At 42.0% G+C, this 26349-nt stretch overlaps 1 protein-coding gene across 2 annotated transcripts in view; it reads left to right on the plus strand.

The window, feature by feature from the left end:
* Nucleotides 1-24332, plus strand: part of PTGFRN (prostaglandin F2 receptor inhibitor) — a 77735-nt gene extending 53403 nt beyond the window's left edge. The window contains exons 6-9 of one of the 2 annotated variants that reach the window (XM_028726868.2): nucleotides 2706-3125; nucleotides 14211-14318; nucleotides 20213-20518; nucleotides 21286-24332. In XM_028726868.2, the coding sequence (XP_028582701.2) occupies nucleotides 2706-3125; nucleotides 14211-14318; nucleotides 20213-20518; nucleotides 21286-21452 (1001 nt within the window). In that variant the 3' untranslated portion in view covers nucleotides 21453-24332. The remainder of the gene's footprint in view (nucleotides 1-2705; nucleotides 3126-14210; nucleotides 14319-20212; nucleotides 20519-21285) is intronic. The other variant, XM_028726869.2, reaches the window with a different exon arrangement.
* The last annotated feature ends 2017 nt before the right edge of the window (nucleotides 24333-26349 follow it).

A 26349-nucleotide genomic window follows, 5' to 3' on the forward strand; every position in this document is an offset into this window, starting at 1 on the left:
GTCAACAATCCTGTATTCATATGGCCTATGAGACTTCATTGCCACCACCATCTCAGACTGCGCACATGATATATCCCAATTCTGACTTAAGAAGTCCAGTAGTCTTAAAAGAGGGACGTGGGTGGTGCTGTAGTCTAAACCACTGAGCCTCTTGGGCTTGCCAATCGGAAGGTTGGCAGTTTGAATCAGTGCAACGGGATGAGCTCCTGTTGCTCTGACCCAGCTTCTGCCAACCTAGCAGTTCGAAAGCACACCAGTGCACATAGATAAATAGGTACTGCTGTGGCGGGAAGGTAAACGGTGTTTATGTGCGCTCTGGAACTTGTCACAATCCTCCGTGCACCAGTAGCGGTTTAGTCAAGCTGGCCACATGACCCGGAAAGCTGTCTGTGGACAAACGCTGGCTCCCTCAGCCTGAAAGTGAGATGAGCGCCATAGCCATAGTTGCCTTTGACTGGACTTAACCGTCCGGGGTCCTTTACCTTTTTAAGACCTTAGTCTTAAAAACTGAGGTGAGGCAGTACACAGACAGTGAATAGGTGTCTTTCCAGAACTTGACACTATGCTGAATGGTTGCAAGTAGGTAACTTTTGAGATAAAGTACTTCTGAGATAATGGAACATAACCTACCTAAACGTGGATGCATATCTGATATTCTTGCAAAGAAGTCAAAGATCAAATAGAAGACTTGGGTTATTTAAAAATAATAATAATAGCAGAAATGATAAAAGTTTACAGATTTTTTGAAGTATTGTCAATTATTGTGAGATTAATCCAAAAACCAAATGAATGCTGTATCCTGAATTAAGCTTTGTTTCACTCAAATGTCACCTAAATCATCTGCAACAGGAGGTACTGTGGGTGCATCAGGTGATCTTGGAGGAAGCTGATTTTCTAGATCCATTACAGACAGGGTTTAGGCGCAGCTTTGACACAGAAACTGCTTCAGTTACCCTGTATAATGACACCTGTCAGGAGAGAAATGCATCCCTGTTAACTCTCCTTAACCTCTCAATGGTTTTAGATACCATCAGCCATAGTATCCTCCTGGATCGGCTGTCCGAGTTAGTGAGTGGGTAGCACTGCTTTGCAGTGGTTCTGGTCCTTCATGGATGGTCGATTCCAGATGAGGATGCTTAGAGAGTGTTCTTCGACCCTATGGAGCCTTCAGTGTGGGGTTCCTCAGGCTTCCATTTTTATCCCCCATGCTGTTTAACATGCTGGGGGAGTCATCTGGAGCTTTGGACTATGCTGTCAGCAATATGCTGATGACACACAGCTCTACTTGCAGGTGTCGCACTGGATGTGCTGGACTGATGTCTTGCCTCGGTAATAGACTGGATGAAAGCCAATAAACCGAAACTCAATCCAATAAGACCGAGGTACCGTTAGTGGGCAGTTCCTTAGACAAGATCGATGGGAGATGGCTTTCTTTTGATGGGGGGGGGGTATATTCTCTCTGAGAGAGCAGGTACGCAGCTTGGAGGTACTTCAGCATCCATTGCTGTTGCTCAAGGCTCAGGTGGCCTCAGTGGCATGGAATGCCATCCATCAGCTTTGGGTGGTGGCCCAGCTGTGCCCCTATCTGGACAAGGATAGCATGACTTCTGTCGCCTATGCGCTGTTAACCTCTAGGTTATATTCCTGCAACACAATATATTTGGGGCTGCTTCTGAAGATGGTTAGTAAATTTCAATGGGTGCAGAATTCAGTGGACAGGTTAGTCACTGGGGCAAGACGGTTTGAGCATATTACATTGATCCTGGCCTGACTGCACTGGTTGCCAATTAGTTTCCAGGCCCAATTCAAAGTGCTGGCTTTGACCTGTAAAAATCTTAAATGACAGAGGTATGCAATATGTCAAGGACCACCTCTCCCCATATGAACTGACCATCATTTGAGGCCCTTCTTCGTGCGCTGCCAGGAGAACAGGCCTTTTCTGTGGCGTCTCCCCATTTGTGGAATGCTCTCCCCAGGGAGGCTCGTCTGGCATCTTCATTACATATCTTTAGGCAATAGGCAAAAACTTTATTCTTCTCCCAGACCTTTGTTTAATTAGCCAGTGTATGGTTTTTGAACTGTGGTGGGGGATATTGTTTTTGTTTGCTACTATGTTATTTATTTTTGTGGTTTTTTAAAAAATATTGTAAACTACTCTTCGGATGAGGGCAGTATAGATAATTAATAAATACAATAAATAAACAAAATTTGGTAAAGCTATTTTTTCAGACTCTTAAGTTCACCCATGCCCATTTAGGCAACCACTGCATAGTGTTAAATTGAAACTCTAACTTCTTATTAAGGCTCAATTAGGACTTCACCCAAGCATGAAGATTAAATTCTCAGTATATAATTATTCTGCATGCCTACCTTTCCTTGCTGCTTCTGTTCCTCATGTATTGTCACAACATTCTGCTAAGTAGCCACTAAGGGCTGTGCCACTTGGGCTGTGGTCTTGTGCATACAGTACTTGCCTGAGAGTAGCCCCATTGAACACAGTGGGAATTATGCTATTAGGTTTGCATATTGTCCTCAGATTCTTTGTGTGTTTGCCTCTAACAGACTATGATGCCCACTCCTCAGGTTTTTTTTAACATGAAATGCACTGCTGAATGTTAGATTGCAGCACTAATCCCTTGCTTGCTGTATATGTTTGTCCATCCTTTGCTTGTAGCTTATGTCTGTGCCTCCTTTGCTCTTCTCAGATTATATGCTGACCGTAGAGGCTGTGAAACTGAAGCCATTCTTCATGGCAGGGCACACCTTTGAAATGACATGCAAGGTGTCTTCCCAGAACATCAAGACTCCTCGTTACTCAGTCCTCATTACAGCCGAGAAGCACCTGAATGATCGGTCAACTCCTAATGGGACCACTCGCATAATTTCTCTCAATCAAGATTCAGTGGTCAGACGGGAAGATTGGACAGACCAGGAACGGGTGGATGGTGTGGTCTTGGAAAAGGTTCAGGAGAACGAGTTCCGCTACAGGATGTACCAGACACAGATTTCTGATGCTGGGCTGTATCGCTGTGTGGTGACTGCATGGTCACCAGGGGGTGGAGGCATGTGGCGAGAGGCAGTCAATGGTTTATCCAACCCGATCCAGATAGACTTCCAGACCTCAGGTCAGTGCAAAGCTCAAAATGTTAATCAGTGAGAGAACATGACAATAGTGCCTTGTCCCAGAGATTCATTCAGAAAAGCTGTGGTCCGTGGATCAGAATGTCCCCTTTATATTTCTGTGTTAAATGCATTTAAGAAATTCATGAAGTTCTGTTCCACAAAGAAATCCTACAGTCATGGTATTGTCAAATAATATTTCTGTAGTCTTTATAGCTGGTTGAAATCCAGGAAATTGGGATGGAAATGCCATGCTTAGGAACACATCTTTTACTTCTCTCCATATGAATTTGATAAAAGTTACTGGGGCATCCGAGTATTGATCTGTATGTCTGCCAGTTGCCCATTGAGCCTTTAAAGATGGTCACTTGAAGTCTTAAATTTCTCTGAAGTCAGATGTGCTTGAATGGAGAATCCTCTTTGGGGTAGTCATAGTAGATATCAGACAGCCTTCTCTAGCTTGGTACCCTTCAGGAGGGAACATAAGTAGCTGCGCATTCAACTATTTTATAAGGTCATTCAGAAGCAAGTAGCTATGGACTTCCAGTACTTGCCATTATACTTCTTCTGGCACCCCTGCTTCTTAACTTGGTTTGTCCCAAACTCTGGAATTGATCATTCATTTAACACCTTTGAACACCAATGTAAGTGGAAATTGTTCTAAAGTTATGGCATCTGACTGCTTCCATAACTACTGGAGCAATAAACAAATCATAAAGTTACAGTATTCCCTACCTGCAAAGAAAGGCTTAACAAAGTTTGGCTGTAACAGAAAAAATAACACCTAAGAGCGAGAATTGTAGGTGAATATAGAAATAAATTTGGGGAAAACTGATTGCCCAGTACAGTATTGACAAGGAAATAATTACCTCCCACAAATGCAAATTCAAGCAGGTTTGAATTTTTTATAGAATAAATCTTGTAATTTTGCGTTAATTTGTGTTTACTTGCAGAGTATTGTGATATTAAGTAATATTTTTGGAGCAGAGTTCTGTTGATTACTGAATAATTGTCAAATGATTAAATAAATAACAAAAACGGGAAGAAAATAAATCTGCTTTGGGGCCCATTGCCTACTGGTTGGCACATGTACACCTACATAGTGCCCTCTGTCCAGCTGAGAGAGTCAGAGCATTGCTAGTCAGGACACATGCCTTTTCTTTGTAGTGCCTCACTTGCCAGCTAGAGTGTCAGTGTTGTGTGAAAAGGGGATAATATTGACAATTTTTTCTGGGGAGGAAAACAACCATTATGCAGCGTTGAGATCAAGCTGTGTGTGTGAAGAGATTTGTTCATCATACCTTCAATGAACTGTTTCTGCTGGGAGGGTTATGTTTCATAAGGTACTGGGAAAGGAGAAAAGGCTACAGCTTCCCAAGCAATAGCAAAATGTCAAACATACCTATAACTTCCTTGCAGCAGACTTCTAGAAAGCAGCCTGCGGATCTGGAACTGTTAGGTACCAGTAGTGGTGCATCCGCCCAGCACCAGTGGAAAGGTGATACTGCTGCCACCACCCCAAGAACCACCAACAATTGTCGGTAGCTGTGGCTTAAATCAGAATTGCAGAAATGAATGTTGTGTTACAGCTTATTCCTTCCTTTGCTACTGTGGCTGGTGTGCTAGCTCCTTTCCGAAGCGTGAAAGCACATGGGTGGCCACACGGTGGGGTGGCACTCAACAGTGCACCAGAGTTTGCTGCAGTAGACACCAAAAGTGTGAGCAAGAAGTATGAGCCAAAGGAGCCATACCCAACGGTAGCTCTTCAGTGTTTGAAGATGCTCAGTCATTTCCCTTCACGCGACACACAGCTTCAATAGTATGACAGTGTTTGGTGAAAACAAAACGTGTGAAGTGGCTCTAATATGTTGCCCTTGTTTTATTTTAAAACAAGACCTTCAATCTGAACCATGCCCAACTCAGGCAATACCCTGTGTAACCTTAGAAGCTAATAAAGGGTATAGGGACTACGGTTAAAGGAAATCTCAAAGATTTCCACATAAAAGCTTTTAGTGGTTGTTGCAATAGATGTCTGTGTTCTTATTGATTTTTTGCGTGAAGCTGGGAGGACTTATTTGGATCGAAAGACTTTTCAACCACTGGTTTGGCTTACTGCCAGAGCTGTTTGGAGCATCACTTTTGTCTGAATGGTTTCATGTTTCAAGAAAAGCTCTTCAGGATGTGAATGTGCAATTTAGCTGAACTGTAGGAGGTCTCTCTGTCTCTTTTCCCCTGTGTAAATTGGTGTCTGCACTCCAACCCAAGTTATTTATTTATTTTTACCCTAGGAGCCCTGACACGCAGATGTGCTTTAGAAAGGTTTCCATGAACTCTCATAGAAGAATGTGTATCAGATTCTTTCCAGTGGAGAAGCAATGTTAGTTGCAGAAAAACCAAGGGAGTCTTGAGGATCTTAAAAGCCAAACAGATTGATATTGGTTGGATCTGATGAAGTGGATTTTAGTCCCTGAAAGGTTATGCCCTAGTCCATTTGTTAGACTTCTAGTTGCCAGAAAGCTTCCTTGTTTATCCTGGGGGTAGTAGAATTGCCAGCTTGAGACGGAAAGTTTCCCTACGACTCTCACTCACTGATCATTGTTTTGCTGTGGTGCAATGAATGCACATCTTTTTAAAACACTTGTCTGAAGCAAGGACATCTTCTAACCTGGAGCTCATAAATCAGGACACACAAGAGCTCTAATCTATATTCTCGTTCATTCGGTATCAATAGAAGGTTGTTCCCAACTGTGCAACAAAAACCTCTGTTCAATTTACTGTATTAAGACTCTTAAAACAGGAACTATCACTAATTTGCTCAAAGCTATTTCACAGTCTAAGAGTTCTCATTGCTAGCAAATGATCCTTTATTTTCACCAGCCGAAAATTTTCCATTTTCTATTCACCCAATTGACGTAGTCTTTTAGGTACTCTTGAGTTTCCTTTTCTACCTCATACTTACAATCGTGACTCACGCAACTTGGTAAGTCAAACAGTACCTTAACGGGACTGTGTGGCGTTGCGGCTGCTTTGTTCTTCCCTAGTCGTTTTTATTCTCTCACCACTCTAAACCAAGGTTTGGATTAGTGTGTTCTCCAAACACATGGGCTCATGGTTCAGCTCTTTCCTCGCTAATCATGAGCTGTAGTCATAACCCTATTCTGCTTCCCATTCAGCTAATTATATATACACCCCACCTCAAATTGTGTTAAAGGCAAGAGGCACCAAAATCTGTTCAAGGCTTGGCATGATGCAGACACCCCAATTTGTCTGCAAGATCTTGGAAACCACAGGTAAGCAGGTCTGAGCTTGGAGGAAGGTCAGAATACAAATTTAACTGTTAATAGTATATCTGATCCTTCTTTAACATTTGGTGCTGCAATTCCTGGAGCTCGTAATGATGTGAGCCAGTGTGGTGGTTTTGGGCACATTTGTACTTTTCTTTTCCCTTTCAGCATATCCTTCTGCTAAGCAGAACGAGGAATTACTTTCAGGTTGGTAGCAAGATCTCTCATTTATTATAATGGATCCATTGTTGTTTCTGGAACATCATGTTGGTCTTAGGACATTCCAGGGCATTCTTGGGCTCTTGTCAACAAGGCTGCCAATTATCTAAGAGGTAGGGTTGGTTTGGGGTTTTTTTGCTTTTGAGAGGCTCCCATCTCCTGAAGCACATGTCCTAAGCCGTTCAGCTGCTCAGCACTACTTTTCTGGGCTTTAGATGTATGAGAGCTGTATGGTTGCAAACTGCGAAAGGAAACCTTTTGCAGGCATGGCTGCATAACCTGGCCAGTGAACTCTTGAGTTCCCTGACGGCAAGAGATAGCACAAGGCAACACTTCAGCACCAGAGGCATAACGAAAATACGTGAGGGCAAAACCTCAGACGCATCATGTCTAACTTGCTTTATATCTTTTAATAAAAGAGGTTGGCTTTTCAGTAACAAAGTAGTATGTGCTCTTTCAGGGCTCTAGGTAGTGTGATATCACATTTATTATGTCCCCTAGCAAGAGAAGAACAACCTGTTCAATACTAGGGTTGCTAGGGTCCTATCCTGAAATGTTGTACGGGACCTGGATGCCCAGTTTCCGTGCTTGGTGGTGCTATTCCATACGCTAGCTGTTAACTATTTTTAGCTTACTCCTGCTTAATATCATCCTGGGCAGTGAGCAATCCAGCTTCCTTGTGCTTTGCTTATGGAGCCCTGCACAGCTTCCTAAATTGTGCCTAGACCCTTCTGCAAATTTGTGCTTCATCCCAACCAGGACCCGTGTGTTCAGCAGTCTCTATACTTGCCTGCCTACAGCCCAGCACTAATATTCAGCATGTGGCCAATTAGAACTGTGTGTGATTGCACTGTCGGTGTTTACTCTCTGGGGCATGTACCTGGGACTTGCTTGTACAGCATGCAAAAAGAGACCATCAAAATATTTATTTAAACATGTATATCCCACCTTCCAGTTCCACTACAGAATTCTCGAGGCAGCTCTGGCTAAATGAAGCCACCATGAGCCAGTCATGAATTTGAGGCCGCCTTTTCCCTTATAGTCGGTACGAGTCACTGCAGTCTGTGGGGCTTGCAGTGGAAGGGGAGAGCCTGTTTATGGCCTTCCTTGCGCCCACTGTATTGTAAGAAAGGGCAGCTGCGTCCCTCACTGTTCAGTAATGCAGTTTCTTCCAGAGAGACAGTATACTGTACTTCTCAGCCAAATCCCTCTCAATTTATCAGGAACAAGAAGGCTGGCACACCCCAAAAAACACACACACCCAAAACACCAAATAAACCCCATCCCATTTATTAATTCTTATTTTCACAACAATTCCTTTTGGAACTGTGTTTGTTAAAGCGCCCTCCCCTCTTTCACCTTTTCTGTGAGAGAAGACTATAATAATCGGCACTTTTCACTTAAATAATCATAGTAAGGCAGCTAAGGGGAAACTTGATGTAGATTTAGAAAAGTTTGTGGAGAAAGGGGGTGGAGGTTTGCAAAATTATGAATGGCACGGGGAAAGTAGTTAGAGAGAAGTATTGTTATTCTTCTCCTACTCCCTAGAACTTGGGTTCATCCAAAGAAGCTGACTGGCTTGAAGGCAGCTAAAATTAAGGACAACTTCACAAAGTGCTTAGTGAACTCAAGGAGTTTGCTGCTGTAAGTTGTGATGGCCGCTGGCTTATATGGCTTTAGAAGGGAACTGGATAATCTCATGAAGGAGAATGCTGCGAGTGGCTGCTATGTAACTCTGTGCTCAAAGCAGTGGACTTCTTGAGTCCCAGTTCCTGTGAAGAAGGAGGGGCTCTTGCCTTCATCTCCTGCTAGCTGACTTTGCACTGGCATCTGGTTGACCACTGGCAGGACTTTGGATTAATGGAACTTTTTGGTCTGATCCAGCAGGGCTATTTTTATGTTCACACAACACAATCCTACTTAGCCTTTTCCTTCTTTTTGAGGCAAAGCAAAAGGAGACACTGTCGGCTCCCCCCCCCCCCCCCGCACAGGCCCAGGATAGTGCTTTAATAATTCTGGTACGGCTTCTTGTCAATTGGTGGCTGGAAATACAAGCCGCAGCTAAAACACACAACGTTTTGTTTTTGTAATATCTTCTGCTGTGTGGTTAGTGCTAGTCGAAGAATGTACACAGAAAAAACAGTTATGACTAGAATTATGTGAGAGAAGGGCCTATTAAATGACAAGTTGATAGCAGCTTCACAATAATATTGCAAGGTCTGAGGCCAGGGTAGATGTGAGTAATATTTTGGAATAGGAAGGGCTTGTGGATGACATCAGTTTTTCCTATATCTCATACTATGGGCATGCTGTTATATGCTCTGCGTTCAATGTAGCATTGAAAGTCACATTCTTATGAACCTAGGATGGCCAGACAGCAACTGCTTGCTGCTACTGTCTGTTGGATCGAGTTTTCTGTGTCTCTTTCTGTCCCAGTGGAGGATATATTTTAATATAATTTGCTTCTTTGGCACTGTATTTCTGTGAAGGTCACAGTTGTTTCACTGGGATGCTTAATGCATATTTAGTTGTGTTAGGATGTGATCAATGCAGCAATTATGTGTATATTCCTGCCTTCTTCTCCCCACCCCACCCCCTTTTTCAGGGTGGATTGATGTGAATCTAGGCAATTTTAAAAGGGAGGGGGTATCCGATTTAAATCAGGTTTCTCACTGATACGTCATACTTCACCTCAGTAGGGGTGTGGGTGGTGCTGTGGTCTAAACCACTGAGCCTCATGGGCTTGCTGATTGGAAGGTCGGCAGTTCGAATCCATGCGATGTGGTGAGCTCCTGATGCTCATCCCAGCTTCTGCCAACCTAGCAGTTTGAAAGCATATCAGTGCAAGTAGATAAATAGGTACCACTGTGGCAGGAAGGTAAACGGCGTTTCTGGCACTCGTCACAGTGTTCTGTTGTGCCAGAAGCAGTTTAGTCATGCTGGCCACATGACCTGGAAAACTGTCTGTGGACAAACGCTGGCTCCCTTGGCCTGAAAAGCGAGATGAGCGCCGTAACCCCATAGTCATCTTTTAACCGTCCAAGGGTCCTTTACCTTTTCTTACCTTTTTATCCTACCTCAAATAATGGTGCATGACATATCCTACCTCAAATAATGGTGCATGACAGACTAGATAGTCTAACAATTGTTTCAGCAGAACTCTGCCCCTCACCTTTGGGACAAATCATATTTCCTAAACCCAGTGCAAGAGCTGAGAACGTCTCCATAGGAATCTTTTTAGAGTTGTCAACAGTTCTGATTGAAAAATTGTTCCCATTTTCATATTACTACACTGTTCATTTTTTTTTTAAAAAAACCCTCCTTTGTAAATTCAGTGCCATTTAAAAGTAAAACACACTTATCATTGAATCATAATACTTAATAAAATGACAAGCAACAGAGAATTAAAGTGCATTTATCAAATGTGTGTCTGCAAACATACATACATCCTGATTATGAGCACTTTTTGATAATAAGTAGCACAGAGAAGCCTTTTAATGCTACACCTGGGTAATACCTACACTACAACAAGTTAAAATGTCACAAAATATTTTTATTAGTATTTATTGAATTTGCATACCATCCTTCATCTGAAGATCCCAAAGTGGTTCACAACAGAACACACACACACACACACACACACACACACACACACACACAGTTCTAATAAGAATATAGTTCTCTAGAATACTTCATCACAGCAGTTTGTTTTCATCCTAATAAAATAATGCAGCTTCCCCAGTGATGATAACATGAGTGAAAACTAAAAGATCTTCTTTGGAGGTTACTAATTATCAATATTATCTCCTGTTTTACATGATGGTGTATTCCTTAAGGTAGAATCTGCACAATATCTTAAGTCTTGCATAGGGATTGTGGCTCATGGCCCTGTTGATTTGTATGATACCCAATTGTTAGGGTTCTCTTTTGGGAACTTGGATGAGGAGCAGAGGTCAGCAACTAACGCCTGTTAAACCAATTGGGTTGTATGGTAGTTCTTAGGTTATGGTTGCCAGTGTGATCATGGCAAGCTCTGCTGCTATCACTAATGTGCTGCTGGTACTGGGAACAACCTGAGACCAGGAACTGGCATTCCAGGGTTGCCAGACAGAAATATGCCACCTCTGAAAATGGCAACTCTGTCCTTTCTGTAGCAAGCCAGCAGGGTTCTGGATATGGCAGTGGCTCTCCTACGAATTTCCCCTACTGAGTGAGGTGGGATTGCTCTAGCCATGTTCCTTCTGCTTTCTGCAGTCTTCACAAAATTGTGCCTGCTTATGCATAGACCATTCTAAGTGACACTGAATATATGGAATGCCTTCCATCATTTTTTAACGATTGGCAGTAATTTCTAGGGAAGAGCTGTCATCAGGGACATAAATTTGGTTTTCCTCTTATAGGCTGATAAGGCACTAGAAAATGCAGTAATTCCCTCTTAACTTGATACAGGATTAATTTAATGCAACTATTTTTGTCTGAAGTGGAAAGCATGTAGAACAGATTTTTTTTTATGGCACTCTTCTTATGTAGGAATTGCTTTATCGGTACAAAAATTCAGCAGCAAGGAAGAAAATGTGCCCATCTTATATTTATATTTGTGAATCATTGGAATGGTCTTGATTATGTGGGTTCACTACATCCTCTGTGTTATTGTAGTATTCGTATGTAAATATTTATTTATTTTAAAAATATTTTTGCTATTGTTGGGCATCCTTCTTATCTAAGTAATTAGGGCAAGAGATAAATTCAGTCTCATGCTGTACGATACAAAAATGTAATTTAGAAGAGAAATTTGGTACCATGTTAATTTTGAAGTAATCACTGAACTGCTTCTAACAGTTGAATTTGGTCACAGTAAAATGTGTCTGTGAGAGTGGTTATATATCAGGTTTTCCTTTTAAAAAAAGTTATCTTAATAGAAATAAATTCTCTTTGCAATACAGAGGTTTGACTTCTATGGCTGATTCAGCATAGACCAAGAAAAAAATAACATGGTTTGCAAGCTGCTAACATCCTTAACAGAAACTTGCTTTGCTGTTGAATGTGTCCCTTGAGAATACTGGCCTAGCCTGACTGTAAGAGAAACAGCAAATATTGGAGTACTGGTTCACTTTGAAAGAGCAGAAATCTCGACAAAGACTAAGGCCATGTTGCAGGAACATATATCTTTTCTCCATCTTTCTTTTTTAGCCAGCCAGGAGCAACCCTGGAGGCTGTGATCTTCAACACCATGGGAGCGGGATATTTCTTAATCTTTTTGTTGATCTTCATAAGATTCTGTTGGAGCCTTTTTGGCCAAAGATTGGAGTAAAAATGCTTTAAATAAACAGAGATGTTAACTTTTTTTTTTTGCTCAGCATCTCTCTTCTCCCTCTCTCATAACTGCTTTCTGCTCGTGGAAGTTAAGGGTAGGCTTTAATAGGTATAAGGTCCAAGATGGAGAATAAGAAGGCAGCTTAGGTGTGGATGCTGGGTGGCATCCCTCCATGGACATTCCTCTTGAGCTCCCCTAGTAAGTCCCATATTCTGGGCAATAGTCTTTGGTTGTAGCTGCCTGGGCTGGCATGCTGTTTCATCAGGTCAGCTTCCCGCGGCACATTACAAACAGTGCCATTGGGCAAGTAAGCAGAGTGGCCGGCAGACGAGGCCACGCATTTTAGTAAGCATCAGACTTGTATGTGCTGTCGGAACCGTGGGATGGAAAGCCAGCTGGCCTGGCCCCAGCCGGAGCATCTCCCTTCTCAGCCTTGCTGCTGCGGAGATCCATCAGTTGTCATCCTCCAACGTGCGTCTGCGACTCAAGCTGCTGTGCATTCAAGAGCACACATTACTCAGCAGAGTAAACACACAACAGATCAGGCTCGAGGCGTGGGTACTATACTAAACTACGCATTTATTACACATAAATCAGGACAAAGAAGAACATGGCCTCTCTCCTTGACGTTCTTTTCGGAGAGAGAGAAAACAAAAGCAATACAGAACGGATGTTCCGCTCACAGGACTCCAGCAATCTGTGCCAGAATGTAAACAGACATGTGACATGTAACAATCCCTCATATCTGCAGCAAGAGTGGAATGGAATTCCCAACATGTGCATCGTTCTACCCACATGATGCACACTGGCACCACCAGTTTCAGTGGGGAGAGAGCAAGTGCTGCAGAGCAGGGAGTGAGCTGCAGCAAGGTATTTTGAGCGCAGAACTGTGTGTGTGTCTTTCACAGCCTGGCCCCTGCAGTGGAGTATGCCGTCCTATTGCCAGTCCTGTATGTATAAAGAGGAAGGGTGTTCTTGCCCTTTGTTTTAGGCAGCAAAATTGGGGTGGACTTAACACGTGTAAAACTTTCTGTGGCTTGAGTACAGGCAACCTGAAAGATAATGAATCTGCCTGGGTACTAAGGTCTTCGGATGAGCGTGAGCACATTCGCTTGGTCCCATCAACACCCGAAGCATAGTTGGTGGTAACACGAGAGAGAGAGCCTGTTCTTTGACTGCTCCCATATTCTGGCATTCCCTCTGAAGAGAGGTTAGATTGGCTTCCTCTTTGTTAACCTTCCACCGGCAGGCTAAGAGCTTCATATTCAGACAGGCCTTTGAAGATTAAAGTGCAGGCGATGCTGCACTGGAATGCTGTCAGGAAGAACTGTATTTTAATGGCTGGTTTAAAATATGTTCCGCTGCATTTTAATTACTGTTATTAACTAGTTTGCTTTTGTTACTTTGTATTTTATAATGTTAATCCCAATTTGGGAGAAAGGCAGAATATAAATACATCAAATAATCATAGTAATGTAGCAAAAATTATGTCCCTGGTACCATCAAAATATGCACGGAATATCATTGGATTTATAGTGCTTTTTGAAATCCTAGTTTTAGTGGTGCCAAGCTCGAAAGCAAGTATAGTGGTACCTCGGGTTAAGAACTTAATTCGGGTTAAGAACTTAATTCGTTCTGGAGGTCTGTTCTTAACCTGAAACTGTTCTTAACCTGAAGCACCACTTTAGCTAATGAGGCCTCCTGCTGCTGCTGCGCCTCCGCCGCACGATTTCTGTTCTCATCCTGAAGCAAAGTTTTTAACCCGAGGTACTATTTATGGGTTAGCAGAGTCTGTAACCTGAAGCGTATGTAACCTGAAGCGTATGTAGCCTGAGGTACCACTGTACAGCTAACAGGTAGCCTTAAGAGCTCTCCTTGTGCTCTCATAAATGTCAGCACTGACAACAGAATGTGTGAAGTACTGTTGAATTTTCATAGAATCATAGAATTGGAAGGGAACATGAGGATCATCTAGTCCAACCCTCTGCAATGCAGGGATCTTTCACCCAACGTGGGGCTCAAACCCACTACCCTGAGATTAAGTCTGATACTCTACCGACTGGTACAAAAGCTAATTCTGATGGTGTTGAGCACATAAAATGTTCTCAGGGCCTGAACACTTCTTGTTTTGCTTCCGTTTTCCTAAGTACATTTTAGAGGCATGAACCTTTGGCCAGATGCAGCTTATGAATATGTGTTTATACTAGGTAAGGTTTTCTGTTTGTGTGTAATATATGAGGTCACACATGAGAAATATGTGTTTTTCTTCATAGGTCCTGTTTTCAATGTCTCTGTGGAATCGCATAAAACAACAGTTTATCGAGGAGAGCTGGTGAAATTAGATTGCATCATCTCCATTGCAGGGACAGTAATCAGTCCAGGTATGATTTGAACCTCTTGAATGATAATGGCTTTTCCTTTTCCCCTGTTTATTTTTGAACATGCTCACAATTTAGGATGTGTTATGCTTGCAAGTAGAAGTTGGAATTAAATGATCCATTTCCACAATACCATGGAAAATCTTGAAAACTCTTTTAACTTACATAACTTGCTAGCTTCACCCTTTATCAAACTTCTTATAATCTGAGTTGGATTCTAATTATCAGGTGCTTCTGTAAGCTGCAGCTGTGCTTGGGTGAGTCCCACTACCTTAGTCATACCAGGGAGTTCTGGGTCTGAATTTTCCATGAAAGCATAGATGGAGTTGATGCAGCCCTAGACCTCGTGGAAGTGAGGAAAGAGATCCACACCTGCCACAATCCTACACTTCATTATCCACTGTTAACTCAAACCCTTTCTGTATGCTATGAGATGCCAGCTGTTTGCCCAGCTGTCAAGACAGAATAAAAACTGTGGGCAGAAGTTTTATCGTGCACAACTGGAGATGGTTCCCAGAGGACAGATGATTTTTGGAGCTATCTTTCAGGCCAATTTGTAGTGCCTGCCCATCTAATTTTGAACATGGTTGCTTATTAATTAATAGTTTAGCAATGAACTAAGACTTTCTTTCATTACCTGAGTACTGTGTCTCAGTTGAGAATGGAACCCTGTGATGAATTGCAGGTCTTCAATAACTAATCTCAGCAAAACCGTGCACCTGAAAGTGTCCACATAGTAAGGAATCCTAGTCCTTCGTGAGATAATATAAAATTTTACTTTTGTACTCAAAATCCTGCTGTGGTGTTATTTGTTTTTTTCTCCTGTGGAAGAGTTGCATGTTTAACCATCACTGTATACCTCTTGAAAGCACACTACATCCAGCACATTTCAGAATATGCTTATTTGACTGAGCAGCCTGGTCGTTGTGGGTGTTCGGCACACAAATCTGGGCTTAGCTATTTTCAGTTAAGCTTTGCAGCTCACCTATACAAATGTAATTCTGATGGGTGTTTATACTTTTTATGCAGTATGTTGAGGACACATCTAGGGCAAACAATTCATTTTTCCTTAATCCTTAGTATTTGTGTTGATGTGTTCAAAGTGCTTACAGGAAGTATTTCAAAAACCTTGCTGAGCTGAGAAGCCAAATGCCCTTTTGTCTGTCAGCCTGCTCCTTTCCTTAAAACTTTTTTTTTAAATCAATTTGTTCCGTAACAAATTGGACCTTTAATTTGTTAACACAATATCATAAGTTACTTAATGTCCAGTGAATGGTACTGCCAAAAATACTCCATTTAACTACTGGTCCAGACAATAAAAGGCAAAAACCTACAATCTGATAGGCAACTTTATACCCTTATTGCTAATCACTCTCACAATAAGGAAGGGTGAATTGGACTATTTCTGGTCCATATCACTTTTGCATGTGTTCACCCATAAGCCCAGCACATCCTTCTTCCTCGTTAATAATGAAGAATTGTGTTTGTATACATATTTCTAAATGCCTTCTCTCAAAACATACTTTGAAATTTTTATGACCTGAGAACTACAGATCCAGTCAGTTTGTATCAGAATTCACAAACGTCAAATTCTTCAAGTATTCCTACCAAACGTGTCTACTGTTATAAGTCTTCTTCAGCCTTCTGGTTTAAGGTTCCCGGAAGGAACCAGGAGTACAGCTGCCATGTTTGCAGCTGTTTCTATCCAGGCCAGAGGAAAGTGGTTCCTTTCCTTGTCCTTGTGTCTCTCATGTCCCATCCCCACACTCCCTCGGGATTGGTTCTGTCACTAGTCTGTGTGATCACCAACCCCATTCAGTTACATCGGAGTATAGAGAGTTAACAGGTATGGATAGTTTGGCTGTGCTGCATGGAGTCTCACCTGTATTTTCCACCATTCAGCAGTATATACTTCCTGCTGTTACTTCACAACAAAAGTTGGATTACTAGAGCCATAACTCTACAGATATTTCATTAGCACTTGGTTTCTGATAAACAGAATCATTCCTATTTTCATTTTTGCAGTAGTAGACTTAAAGTCCTTGGTAGAGAAGATACACCCTGAAAGCAAGAATGAGTCACCTGTGGCCGTTGTGATGTTGTTGGACTCCAGCTCTCCTCACCCTCAGCCGGCATAGCCCATGATCGGGGGGATGGAAGTTGTAGTCAAACAACAGCTGGAGGGCCACAGGTTTTTAGGTTAGCTTTTCCATAGGTCCGTGTGCAGAGTTCATATTTTATGGAGAAGCATTTGAATAGAAGACTTTAATATGCTGCAACTACAACTTGTAAGCACTACCGTGGGAATTACAAAATCAAGGAAAAGTCTCTATGTCCTTGCTTTCTTTTGTTAAATACAAATGGTCTCAACACTGAGATTTGGCAAGGCTTAAGGAGCTCTATTCTGTCAAGCCAATGTACACAGTGCCAAGCAGATAGGCTGGGAATGGGACTCGGAATCTTGAAGGCTGGTTGACCAAGGGAATTGACTAAAGGTCAGAGAGTTTAGATTTGCATGCCAAATCAAAACGTGCATATAACTGTGTGCTTTACATGCTGATCCACTTCAAAGTTCCTTCCAGGAAGGAAGTGTCCTACCACTGTAATTTGCCCCATGTGCACAGTTTTAAGGCTTAATTTGTCACAGTTCCAAATGCTATCTTTCTCTATCCCCAAAAATGCCACAAGAGCTTCTCCAAAGTGTGACAAATATTATTCACATCTTAGAATAGTAACTGCCTACAGCCATCTCTCGTTAAAGTCCATTAGTATAAAAATTAAATCCGACCAGGACTTCTGTTAGATTCCACTGCATCTTGCTTCTGACTGATATTTTTATTCCTGCTTCTGCCACTGTTTCTGCTTTTATTGCTGCTTCTGCAATCCCCAGTATCGTCCCAACTCACAAAATATTCACCAGATTTACTGAAATATTGTCCACATGTATTATAAAGTTACAAAGGTTAATGTCAGGGCCGTGAGAGATGAAAGCAAAATGAAATTGTGGAAAAGATAGGTAGTAGCTTAAGACATGCTCCTCTTCCTAGGAGTTAAGTCTCTTGGCGTGTTCTAGTGTAATTGGATCAAGTTAGTCAGAAATGTGAAGTCCAGGAATGAGATGGATAGATATGTGGGTAATGAATGGCTTTAGGGATTGTAAGTAAGGTATCTGGGACATTCGCATCCCTCTGGTCAGAGATTCTGATAACCCATCTGGATGAAGATAGATTGTTCCCATCTGTTGGACATCTTAATGTTGGGTCTTGGGCAGTTTCTCGGATTGGCTGTCCACATGACAAACTACAAATATGCAAGGTTTTTTTAATTGGCTTCCCTTCAGCTACAGCGGATGAATGGACTGCACAGATGATGCAGGTTATCCAATAGAAATGATCCTATTAGGGTGCACAGCTTGCGAATAATGCTTGTTTCTGGTACCTTTTTATCTGCAACAGAAGGCAGGATAACATAATTTCCACAAGGGCAATCAATAAACAGCTTATGACAAATGGCAGTACCTAATAACAGCAAAAAATATCTTAATGCAGCAAAAACCAAGCTAGAGACTTCTAGAGTTCTCTAGGCTGCATTTTGTATTTCACATGGGCAGGGTAACTTTCATGAGTTACAAGATATAGACTGGGAGCCTCCTTCTGGCTCCCAGTCTATGTCTTAATGCCTCTGTAATCTTTATGCTTTTGATGAAGCTTTGATTTGCATTCCCTACTGTTCCCTGTAGACAAAGGCGTAGTTTTGCAGTCAAATAAACCCAGGATGTGCATAATTGCACCCTTCCTCCAATGAAACCTTGTTGATTTTGGTTTTGTAATTTTGGGAACATTTTCATTACACTCTTCTAGAGCCTTGTACATCTTCCATGTTGATATTATTGTAACTGGATGCTGATAGACGATTTTCAACTTCTCTTCTTAGATTGTGGTGTGAGTGTAATTTTAAGATGATTTATTTTATTGCTAGCCACCTTGAGTATTGCACAGAGGAACATGGGATATAAATTTAACAAAGATATAAAAATGTACACGTACTTAAGCCTCGTGTGTAAAGCATCTTTCACAAGTCTAGTAAAAATGGATAAGCATCATGCTTCTTTTCAGATGAGGCAACTGCCTTCTGTTATCATGAACGTAATCAGTTGACATCCACTTCATGCAAAGATTGTCATAATGAACTTTGGCTTTGAGGGTACAGCCCAAGCAATATTGTAGCAGGCATAGTTACGGTAAATCTATTCTTTGTAGTATGTGATGGTTCTTACACTTGCTTTCCAGCTCTCCGAAGACTAGGACTAGAAGACAGTTGCAACGATTAAACTGCATCCTCAGCTACCAGTCTAATGAGGTTAAAAGTGCAGATCTGCTAATGGATTTAGTATAATCTTGCACATTGGAGGGAAGAATGCAGGATATACTGATGGACTCTGACTACCTGTCATCCAGTGTTAGAGGTGGAAGTCAGTGCAAAGACACTTGAGAGAGATTAGTCTGTTAGTGAAATTGGAGGCCTTTGTTCCTAATGGCACACCACGCAAAGTAGATAGGTAGGTAGGTGATCCGAATTGGGGCAATGCATACAGGGAACAAACCTTGCAGTGTCACAGAAACTTGTTTCTACTGTCTGTAAGGCAACCTGCTTATACTCGCATTACCTCAGTTTTAGGGGAATATTGCTGTCTGATATCGTTTCATAACCCATGATTTGATGTCTTGTTTTGAAGGTTGCAATAGCTTGCCCTTCCACCTTAAATAGGTTGGATATTCCTATGAGCATTACTATACTTTCCTAAAGCCATGCTACATTTTCCTCTTCTCTTCCCAAGTCCTCATAAAGAACAGTTCTAGCATACCTTAAAACTACGGTAAATGATGCAAGAATGAAGACATACTGGCCTGTAATAAGCAAAACCAGAAATCTCAGATAGGAGCATACACAGCAATCTATCTTGTCATCACATATGAATTGGGGATTATGCTTTAAAACAGCCCTTTTATAACAGGAATATCAGGTTCAGTTTTTGAACTATGCAGTTTACCCAGATGGTGGGTCAAAAGAACTTTGCAGTAATTCAAGCTAGAGAACAGAGACTGGAAAAAGAGGACTGTGGTGATGCCATCAAAACCAGTTTTAGATCATATCTATGTGATATTGCAGTGAATATAGCGGAGTTAAATGCAGTGTAGCTGGAGATTAACAAAGGTTGAAGGGCTGTCTCATGCAGCCCCTGTGAGTTCTTGCTTCCCCATCAGTCTGAAGCAGAATATCAATCTGAAGCAGAATAACTGTAGTATTGCCCCAAATGTACTGCTGCAAATGGAGCTTCTTTTGGAGATTCTTTTGCTAATAATCACATTAGCCCAGGGGTAGGCAACCTAAGGTCCGGGGGCTGGATGTGGCCCAATCACCTTCTCAAGTGGGCGGTCGGGGAATCAGCATGTTTTTACATGAGTAGAATGTGTCCTTTTATTTAAAATGCATCTCTAGGTTATTTGTGGGGCCTGCCTGGTGTTTTTACATGAGTAGAATGTGTGCTTTTATTTAAAATGCATCTCTGGGTTATTTGGGGGCATAGGAATTCGTTCTCCCCCCAAAAAACAAATAGTCCGCCGCCCCCCCCATGGTCTGAGGCGCGGTAGACCTGCCCACAGCTGGAAAAGGTTGCTGACCCCTGCATTAGCCCTTCCTTCTGCTCCTGACAAGCTTAGAGTTGAGGCTATTGCTCAGAAGGACCCACAAATTGGACACCATTCATTGTTGGATGCAATTAAGGCTTTTCAGTTTAGCAAACTTGACTCTGGGAAGGGCAAGAGGAAGCTCTGTACCTACCTGGGACTGTTGTGTTTCGTGATACCTACCCTTTACATTGGTGTTTCCCAATTCAGATGACATGTCCTTCGATGTCTCTTGGTTTGCCATGCACTCGATCGCAATGGACAGAGACCCCGTTTTCCTCGCTTCATTAGATCGGAAAGGGATAGTCACCCAGGCCAAAAGAAATGGAAGCAGTGATGTCAGCTTGGAAAGAATCAGCCCCATGGAATTCCGTCTTAGGATTCATGGCTGTGAAGACCAGGACTTTGGCAACCACTACTGCTTAGTAACCCCCTGGGTACGGTCAACTGCAGGGATCTGGCAACAGGAGATGGAGGTCAAATCCAAGCCAATCCTTGTAACTGTGAAAATGGATGGTAAGAGTGCCTCCAACTTGTTTATATATAGCATTATCAGTTGTCATTGAGAAGTAATCAACATACTTTGTCTTTCAGCATAGTGGCAAACAACATATGCTTTCTACCACTATTGGTTTTTATGACTGCCCATGAGGGTTTCCCCGTTCTTGCATCACTAAGTGATGATCCAGGGAAAATCAGACAAAACTGCTAGAACGCACTAATATGATAGCTTGCAATTCGATTTCTTGTAGTAGTAGTTGCTCTGTTTTCTATTTGTTTTATTTAACTAGTTTGTATAATTAGTCTGCAGAAATCTGCTGTTTTTCTGTTGAATGTCAGTTGTTTGAAGCAACATACATTTTACTCTACAGGCAGATGTTCATTCCAAGCCACCATGTTATGCTGGCTTACAGTGTTGTTTCGATTACTGGCCTTCATGGTAATTGGTTGCCTTTTAAATATAGATTGAACTGGACATTTGCTGGTGGAAAGTCTCAGTGTTTGATTCTTTTTCTTAAAATTTAGAATGGAAGGTGGGATGTTTAGGTAATCATAGATAACAGTAGCTGACAAATATTTCTTTCAGTACTCTTAACATTTTTAATCTTTATAAATTGACCTGGAACTGCATTGACATCCTTATGAATCTCTGTTACTTTCTCTGTCCAGGTCAGGTGCAAGTAACAAATGGCAAAGGAATATGTTTTCTAACTTGCAAGAAACATTTACTCTCTCTGGATTGTGCATAACATTTCTTCTTCTTCTTTCTCCCTCACCCTCAGTGCTGAATGCTTTCAAATTCCCACTGTTGATTGGCATTGGCCTGTCCACAATCATTGGACTCTTATCTTGTCTGATTGGCTACTGCAGTTCCCGTTGGTGTTGCAAGAAGGAAGTTCAAGAAACCCGACGAGAGAGACGCCGACTTATGTCTATGGAAATGGACTGAGCTTCAAAGTTGAGGTGGATGCACACGATTTTGGGAGGGAGGGGATTTTGGAAGGCCTGAGGCTACTCAGACTTGAGTGTGTCAAGCCAAAATGCCCTGACAACAATTGTCTGACCTTCTCTCCTGGACATAGAACTTCTCCTTTTACCAGTGTTTCACATTTAGAGCACAAGTAGTGTTTGTCAGCATTGAGCTCTTCTTCAAGTGGCACTTTTTGAGGGATAGTTCTCCCCCCCCCCCAGGCAAACTGTTCCACAGTGTGCTTCTTGCAGACCTTTAGCTAAGACTCACTATCAAGGCTTGTGTTTAAAACGTTTCCCCTTGTTGTTTAGTAGGAAGATGGAATTGGAAGAGCTCAGAGGCAATAAATGTCTTCCTTTATAACTAGCTGATCCCTAGAGAAGAGAGAACAGGTTCCCTTACTCCGGACAGAATCTGGCGAGGAAATCCTCTTGTCTGCTGTTGGTGGGATTGGAATTCATCCAAAACTAAAACTTGGATTGTAGTTTCTGAAGTCTTTTTTTTTTTTTTATAGTGCTGGTTTAGCAGCCCTGCAAAGGAAGTAGGCAGCAATACAAACCTTTTCTTACAGTGCCCTGCCTCCCACTGTGCTTCATATTGTGCCCACTATTATCATACTGATAAGAGGGGCTTGAGCTTCTGTGCCCTGCATATTCCTAAGAGCCTCAACATGAAGTGCCACCACTTTTCCCACTTCTGCTCACTGTGCTGGTGAATTTTTTTCATAACGGACATGTCACCTCTAGAAACTGGATGGAGACTGCTAGATGTTCTTAGGTGGATCACAGGTCTACCTAACTCAAGGACCAGAAGGTCTAAAATTGAGGCAGAATCCTCATTGTACAAACATTCCTGACTCGGGGCAAGTAGAAAAAAGTCACAGAGAGCAGTGTGCCATGACAGATTAAGGTGCACCATGACAAAGACCCGTGCAGATCAGTGAACAAGAGTCTAGATCTGCAGCTTGTTATTGGGGAACTTACACAATTGGTTTTGCAGCCACCAAGTAGACTTTGGCATTGATCAGTGTCTGCAGTTGTAACTCAGGGTAGGGGTAAAGAGGGAGGGAGAAATACAGTGGATATACGTGGGGGATAGTGCTCCTTTTCTGGATTCCCTTGTGCATGCCACATAATGCAGCATATCCTTTGCTGACACACTAGGATAAATGATCATGATAGGGATCTCTGGTGCTAAAGTAGAGGGACCTAGATCTTGTCTTCCACATACCTTTATCCCTTATCCAAGGAGCTGCCCCTGTGACTTAAGGCATCTAAATCTTCCAGCACAGCCAGCATATCTAAGCAATAAGAATTCAGAACAGAGGCATTTTCCAGAAAACTTTAGGCATTAAACATGTGTGACTTGAGTCAAGCCTAAGACTGAACGTTCATGCAAAGAGCAAATGGTCATTCTACTCTATTGTGCTTGGAGGTGAAGTTGACCTGCAGAGTAAACTGGTTAATACAAGTTGAATGGAGATTGTGCACATACACAAGGAGGCATGCAGGATGTTACGTGTGTGAACATCAACTTAGCACATTCATATGAAGACACAGATGGTGTTCACAAATCACCAGTTTCAGCTTGCATTGACTCCAGTGTAAGATTGTGCATATTGCTAGGTTTGCAAGCTTTAATTCTGGGGTGTCCAAACTCAGATACCTGAAAGGTTCCTTGAGAGCTGCAGGAACCCACTGGAAATCTGCAAACTTTAAAGTTGTATGGAGTGAACATGGCTAGAGTCCTCCAGAAGGCTTAGTAAATATGAGAGTTCTGGTTGGCTAACCATGGTAATCTGCCCCTTTGGGGCCTTCTCTGTGGCAAACCGTTTTTGCACTTGACATTTAGAACATTGCCCCAGGTGGCTTATATTTAATCCGACATCCCACCCATCTAGACAAATCCTATGTCTTAACCTTTCATATGGCAAGCTAACGTTTTAGTTGCATTCTCCGCGTTGTAAGACTTCTTTCTTTCTTTTTTAAAGTGGAGCAGAAGCAGTTGTCTAAAGCACAAATTATCCTTCCATGCATATTGTGTCTTGAGTCTTTCTGTTCTCACATTTTGAGGGATAAACAAAAACATTTAAATGCAATAATTATGAAATGGCTTAGCCCAGGAAAGTTTAATTTTCTTTGAACACTTATTGCACACTTTGCCTCTCCATGGAAAGAAACTCAGGGTTATTTTGGTTCAGGGATTCCCTGCCTTTCATAGCAAGGTTCTCTCAAGTTGTTGCCCACGCTTCTTAGACCAGAGGGTGGGGAGCTATTTTTCTTCTAAACAGATCTGGCTGATAGGTTCAACTGCTCCTTTTGATTTGGGATTATGCTTTCTCCCTTGTACTTAAGTATACCTTGAAGTAGTACCACTCCAGAGTCTCCTTCCAATTGTGCCAATTTTATATTGTTCCTCTTTTTAAAAAGTAGCTCTTCTGTCTCTCCAGAAAATATTTGTTGCTTCTGTTTTGTGTTAACTCTCTCTGGTATCTCTGTGGAGAAGAAGTTGCATGGGATTCAGTTAGGTGTTCAACAGTATTTGTCAGAGTTGCAGTCATGGAATCAACAGTCAAACATTCTAAGGGCTCCTGTCAATCCTGATTTGTCTCTTCCCATGCTTCTAGCTCACAGTTGGGAATTCAGGACATTTGGAACACGAATTGGGTAACATTTCAAAAGCATCTTTCTTAAAGGACAGGAAATCTTTTTGGTTAATTTTGAAGAAAGGTTTTAGGCACAGCTCTGGAAGCTTTTAAAGAAATGTGTTCAGCATGGCTTTGGAAGATATGAGTTGAACAGTTAAACGATGCTGTGTAATGTGTTTTTTACATTGAAAATAAATTGTCTTTTTATAAAATCGTGTTCTGTGGTCATTGTGTTAAATTACATGTTCCTCTCCCTTTATATGTGGTGCTCAGTGTACTTTATGGTTTCCACTGCATGGAGTGGTGTATTATCCCATTTTAGTCAAAGGAAAATGAAATAATGTTGTTGCTTGTCTATGCTGTCAAAAGCAGCCCTGATCTTCATTCCTGACCAGTCCCCTTTTTTGGAATGTCAATATTGCTGCATCCTGCTCTAAAATGATGCACTCAATATCTCAAAATCACCATTAGTTGATGCTTTACGGTCCGCTCTATATTGACTTGAGATGCCCCTGTAATGTTTTTCTCTGAAAGGGTTTTTTTGTTTTGTTTACAATCTCTTGCTTTACATAATTAGCACATTACCACAATTGTACCATTATCATTATTGAATTTGCCAACAATAACAAATTGTCCCAGAAGTTTGTTAATATGCTTGTTCTTTTACTATACACATTCAAATTCTACTGAGTCCGAAGTTGAATAGTTAGGATAGTTAGGTTGATTTGCTAGGTTCATTGACTTTTTTGGTACAGTGGTACCTCGGGTTAAGTACTTATTTCGTTCCAGAGGTCCGTACTTAACCTGAAACTGTTCTTAACCTGAAGCACCACTTTAGCTACTGGGGCCTCCCGCTGCTGCCATGCCGCCAGAGCACGATTTCTGTTCTCACCCTGAAGCAAAGTTCTTAACCCGAGGTAATATTTCTGGGTTAGTGGAGTCTGTAACCTGAAGCATATGTAACCTGAAGCGTATGTAACCCGAGGTGCCACTGTAGTAGTTTTGTTCAGGGAATGGTACTCAGTATATTTTGAGTCTGGGGCAGTGAGCTTCAGCAGGATCTTTCTGCCATATGTAGACTGCAGTTTTGAAACGGATCAGATGAACTTTATGGGAGGGTTGTTTCCAGCTACTCCACACCTTGCCTTTGCAAGCGGCTACAGGAAATGGACACTGAGCAATATAATGGGAGAGGTGTTTCTGGGACTAAGATGAAACTGCAACTCTCCTTTGCTAATGGATGCTGCTTGTTGCTTAAGTTATGTGGGGTTTTTTTTGTATGTTACTATATTCACTGTTGTTTTGCTACATTATTATGAAATTGTTTAAAATGTCTTCCTGCTTTCTTTGTTGTAAGCTGCTTGGAATATGATTTTTATCTTATTTTTTTTGCAGAAAAGTGGCATACAAATAAAACGAATGAGTGATGTGTTGAATGAGCTGGTAACGGGCGAAATTGAGTTAGATCTGTGCCTGTGTGGCAATGAAGCTCATTAGCTAAGCCACAGTTAAGTGGGCACATGTTTTGGGACTCTGGTCATGACCTGTTTCCCTTCTTATCCAGAACTGCTTGCAATTTTCTCCTCAAGATGAAGACAAGCGAAGGCATCTCTATATATCTTGACAGTTCAAGCTGCGTATCAAAATCTGCCAAGAGGCCTTGCAGAAATACTCCTCTCAAGCCCTAATTTCCGTACCACTTACTTGCTTTTGTTCTTCTTTGCTTCACTTTGCTTCTTTCTCTGACAGATGAATTAAGTGGAATGGCTGGATGCAGAGGATGGCAGAGCTGCTGTTTTATTGATGATTATGTAGAAGAGGAAACTTGGGCACATAAAGCTCTTCTCATCCCTGAGCGGCAAAGTCCTGCTGACAAAATTGCCTCTCTTACAGTGGGATGATCTGGATCTGGGAGGGTTTTTGTGGAATCCCTCATCATAGTCAAACCCAGGCATAGGCAAACTCCAGCCCTCCAGGTGTTTGGGACTACAATTCCCATCATCCCTGACCATTGGTCCTGTTAGCTAGGGATGATGGGAATTGTGGTCCTAAACATCTGGAGGGCCAGAGTTTGCCTATGCCTGGTCAACGCACTTCCTGTAGAGATGTAGACTTGCTTCAGCAATTTTCTTCCTTAGGGGCAGTGGACCTACTGGAATGGTCTTCCCCCAGAGGCCTAAGGAATCTGAAGCCTTCCTGTCTGCTTTTGGAGAGCTTGCATTTGTCATG

Source organism: Podarcis muralis, chromosome 4, assembly GCF_964188315.1.
Source record: "Podarcis muralis chromosome 4, rPodMur119.hap1.1, whole genome shotgun sequence".
Taxonomy (NCBI): domain Eukaryota; kingdom Metazoa; phylum Chordata; class Lepidosauria; order Squamata; family Lacertidae; genus Podarcis; species Podarcis muralis.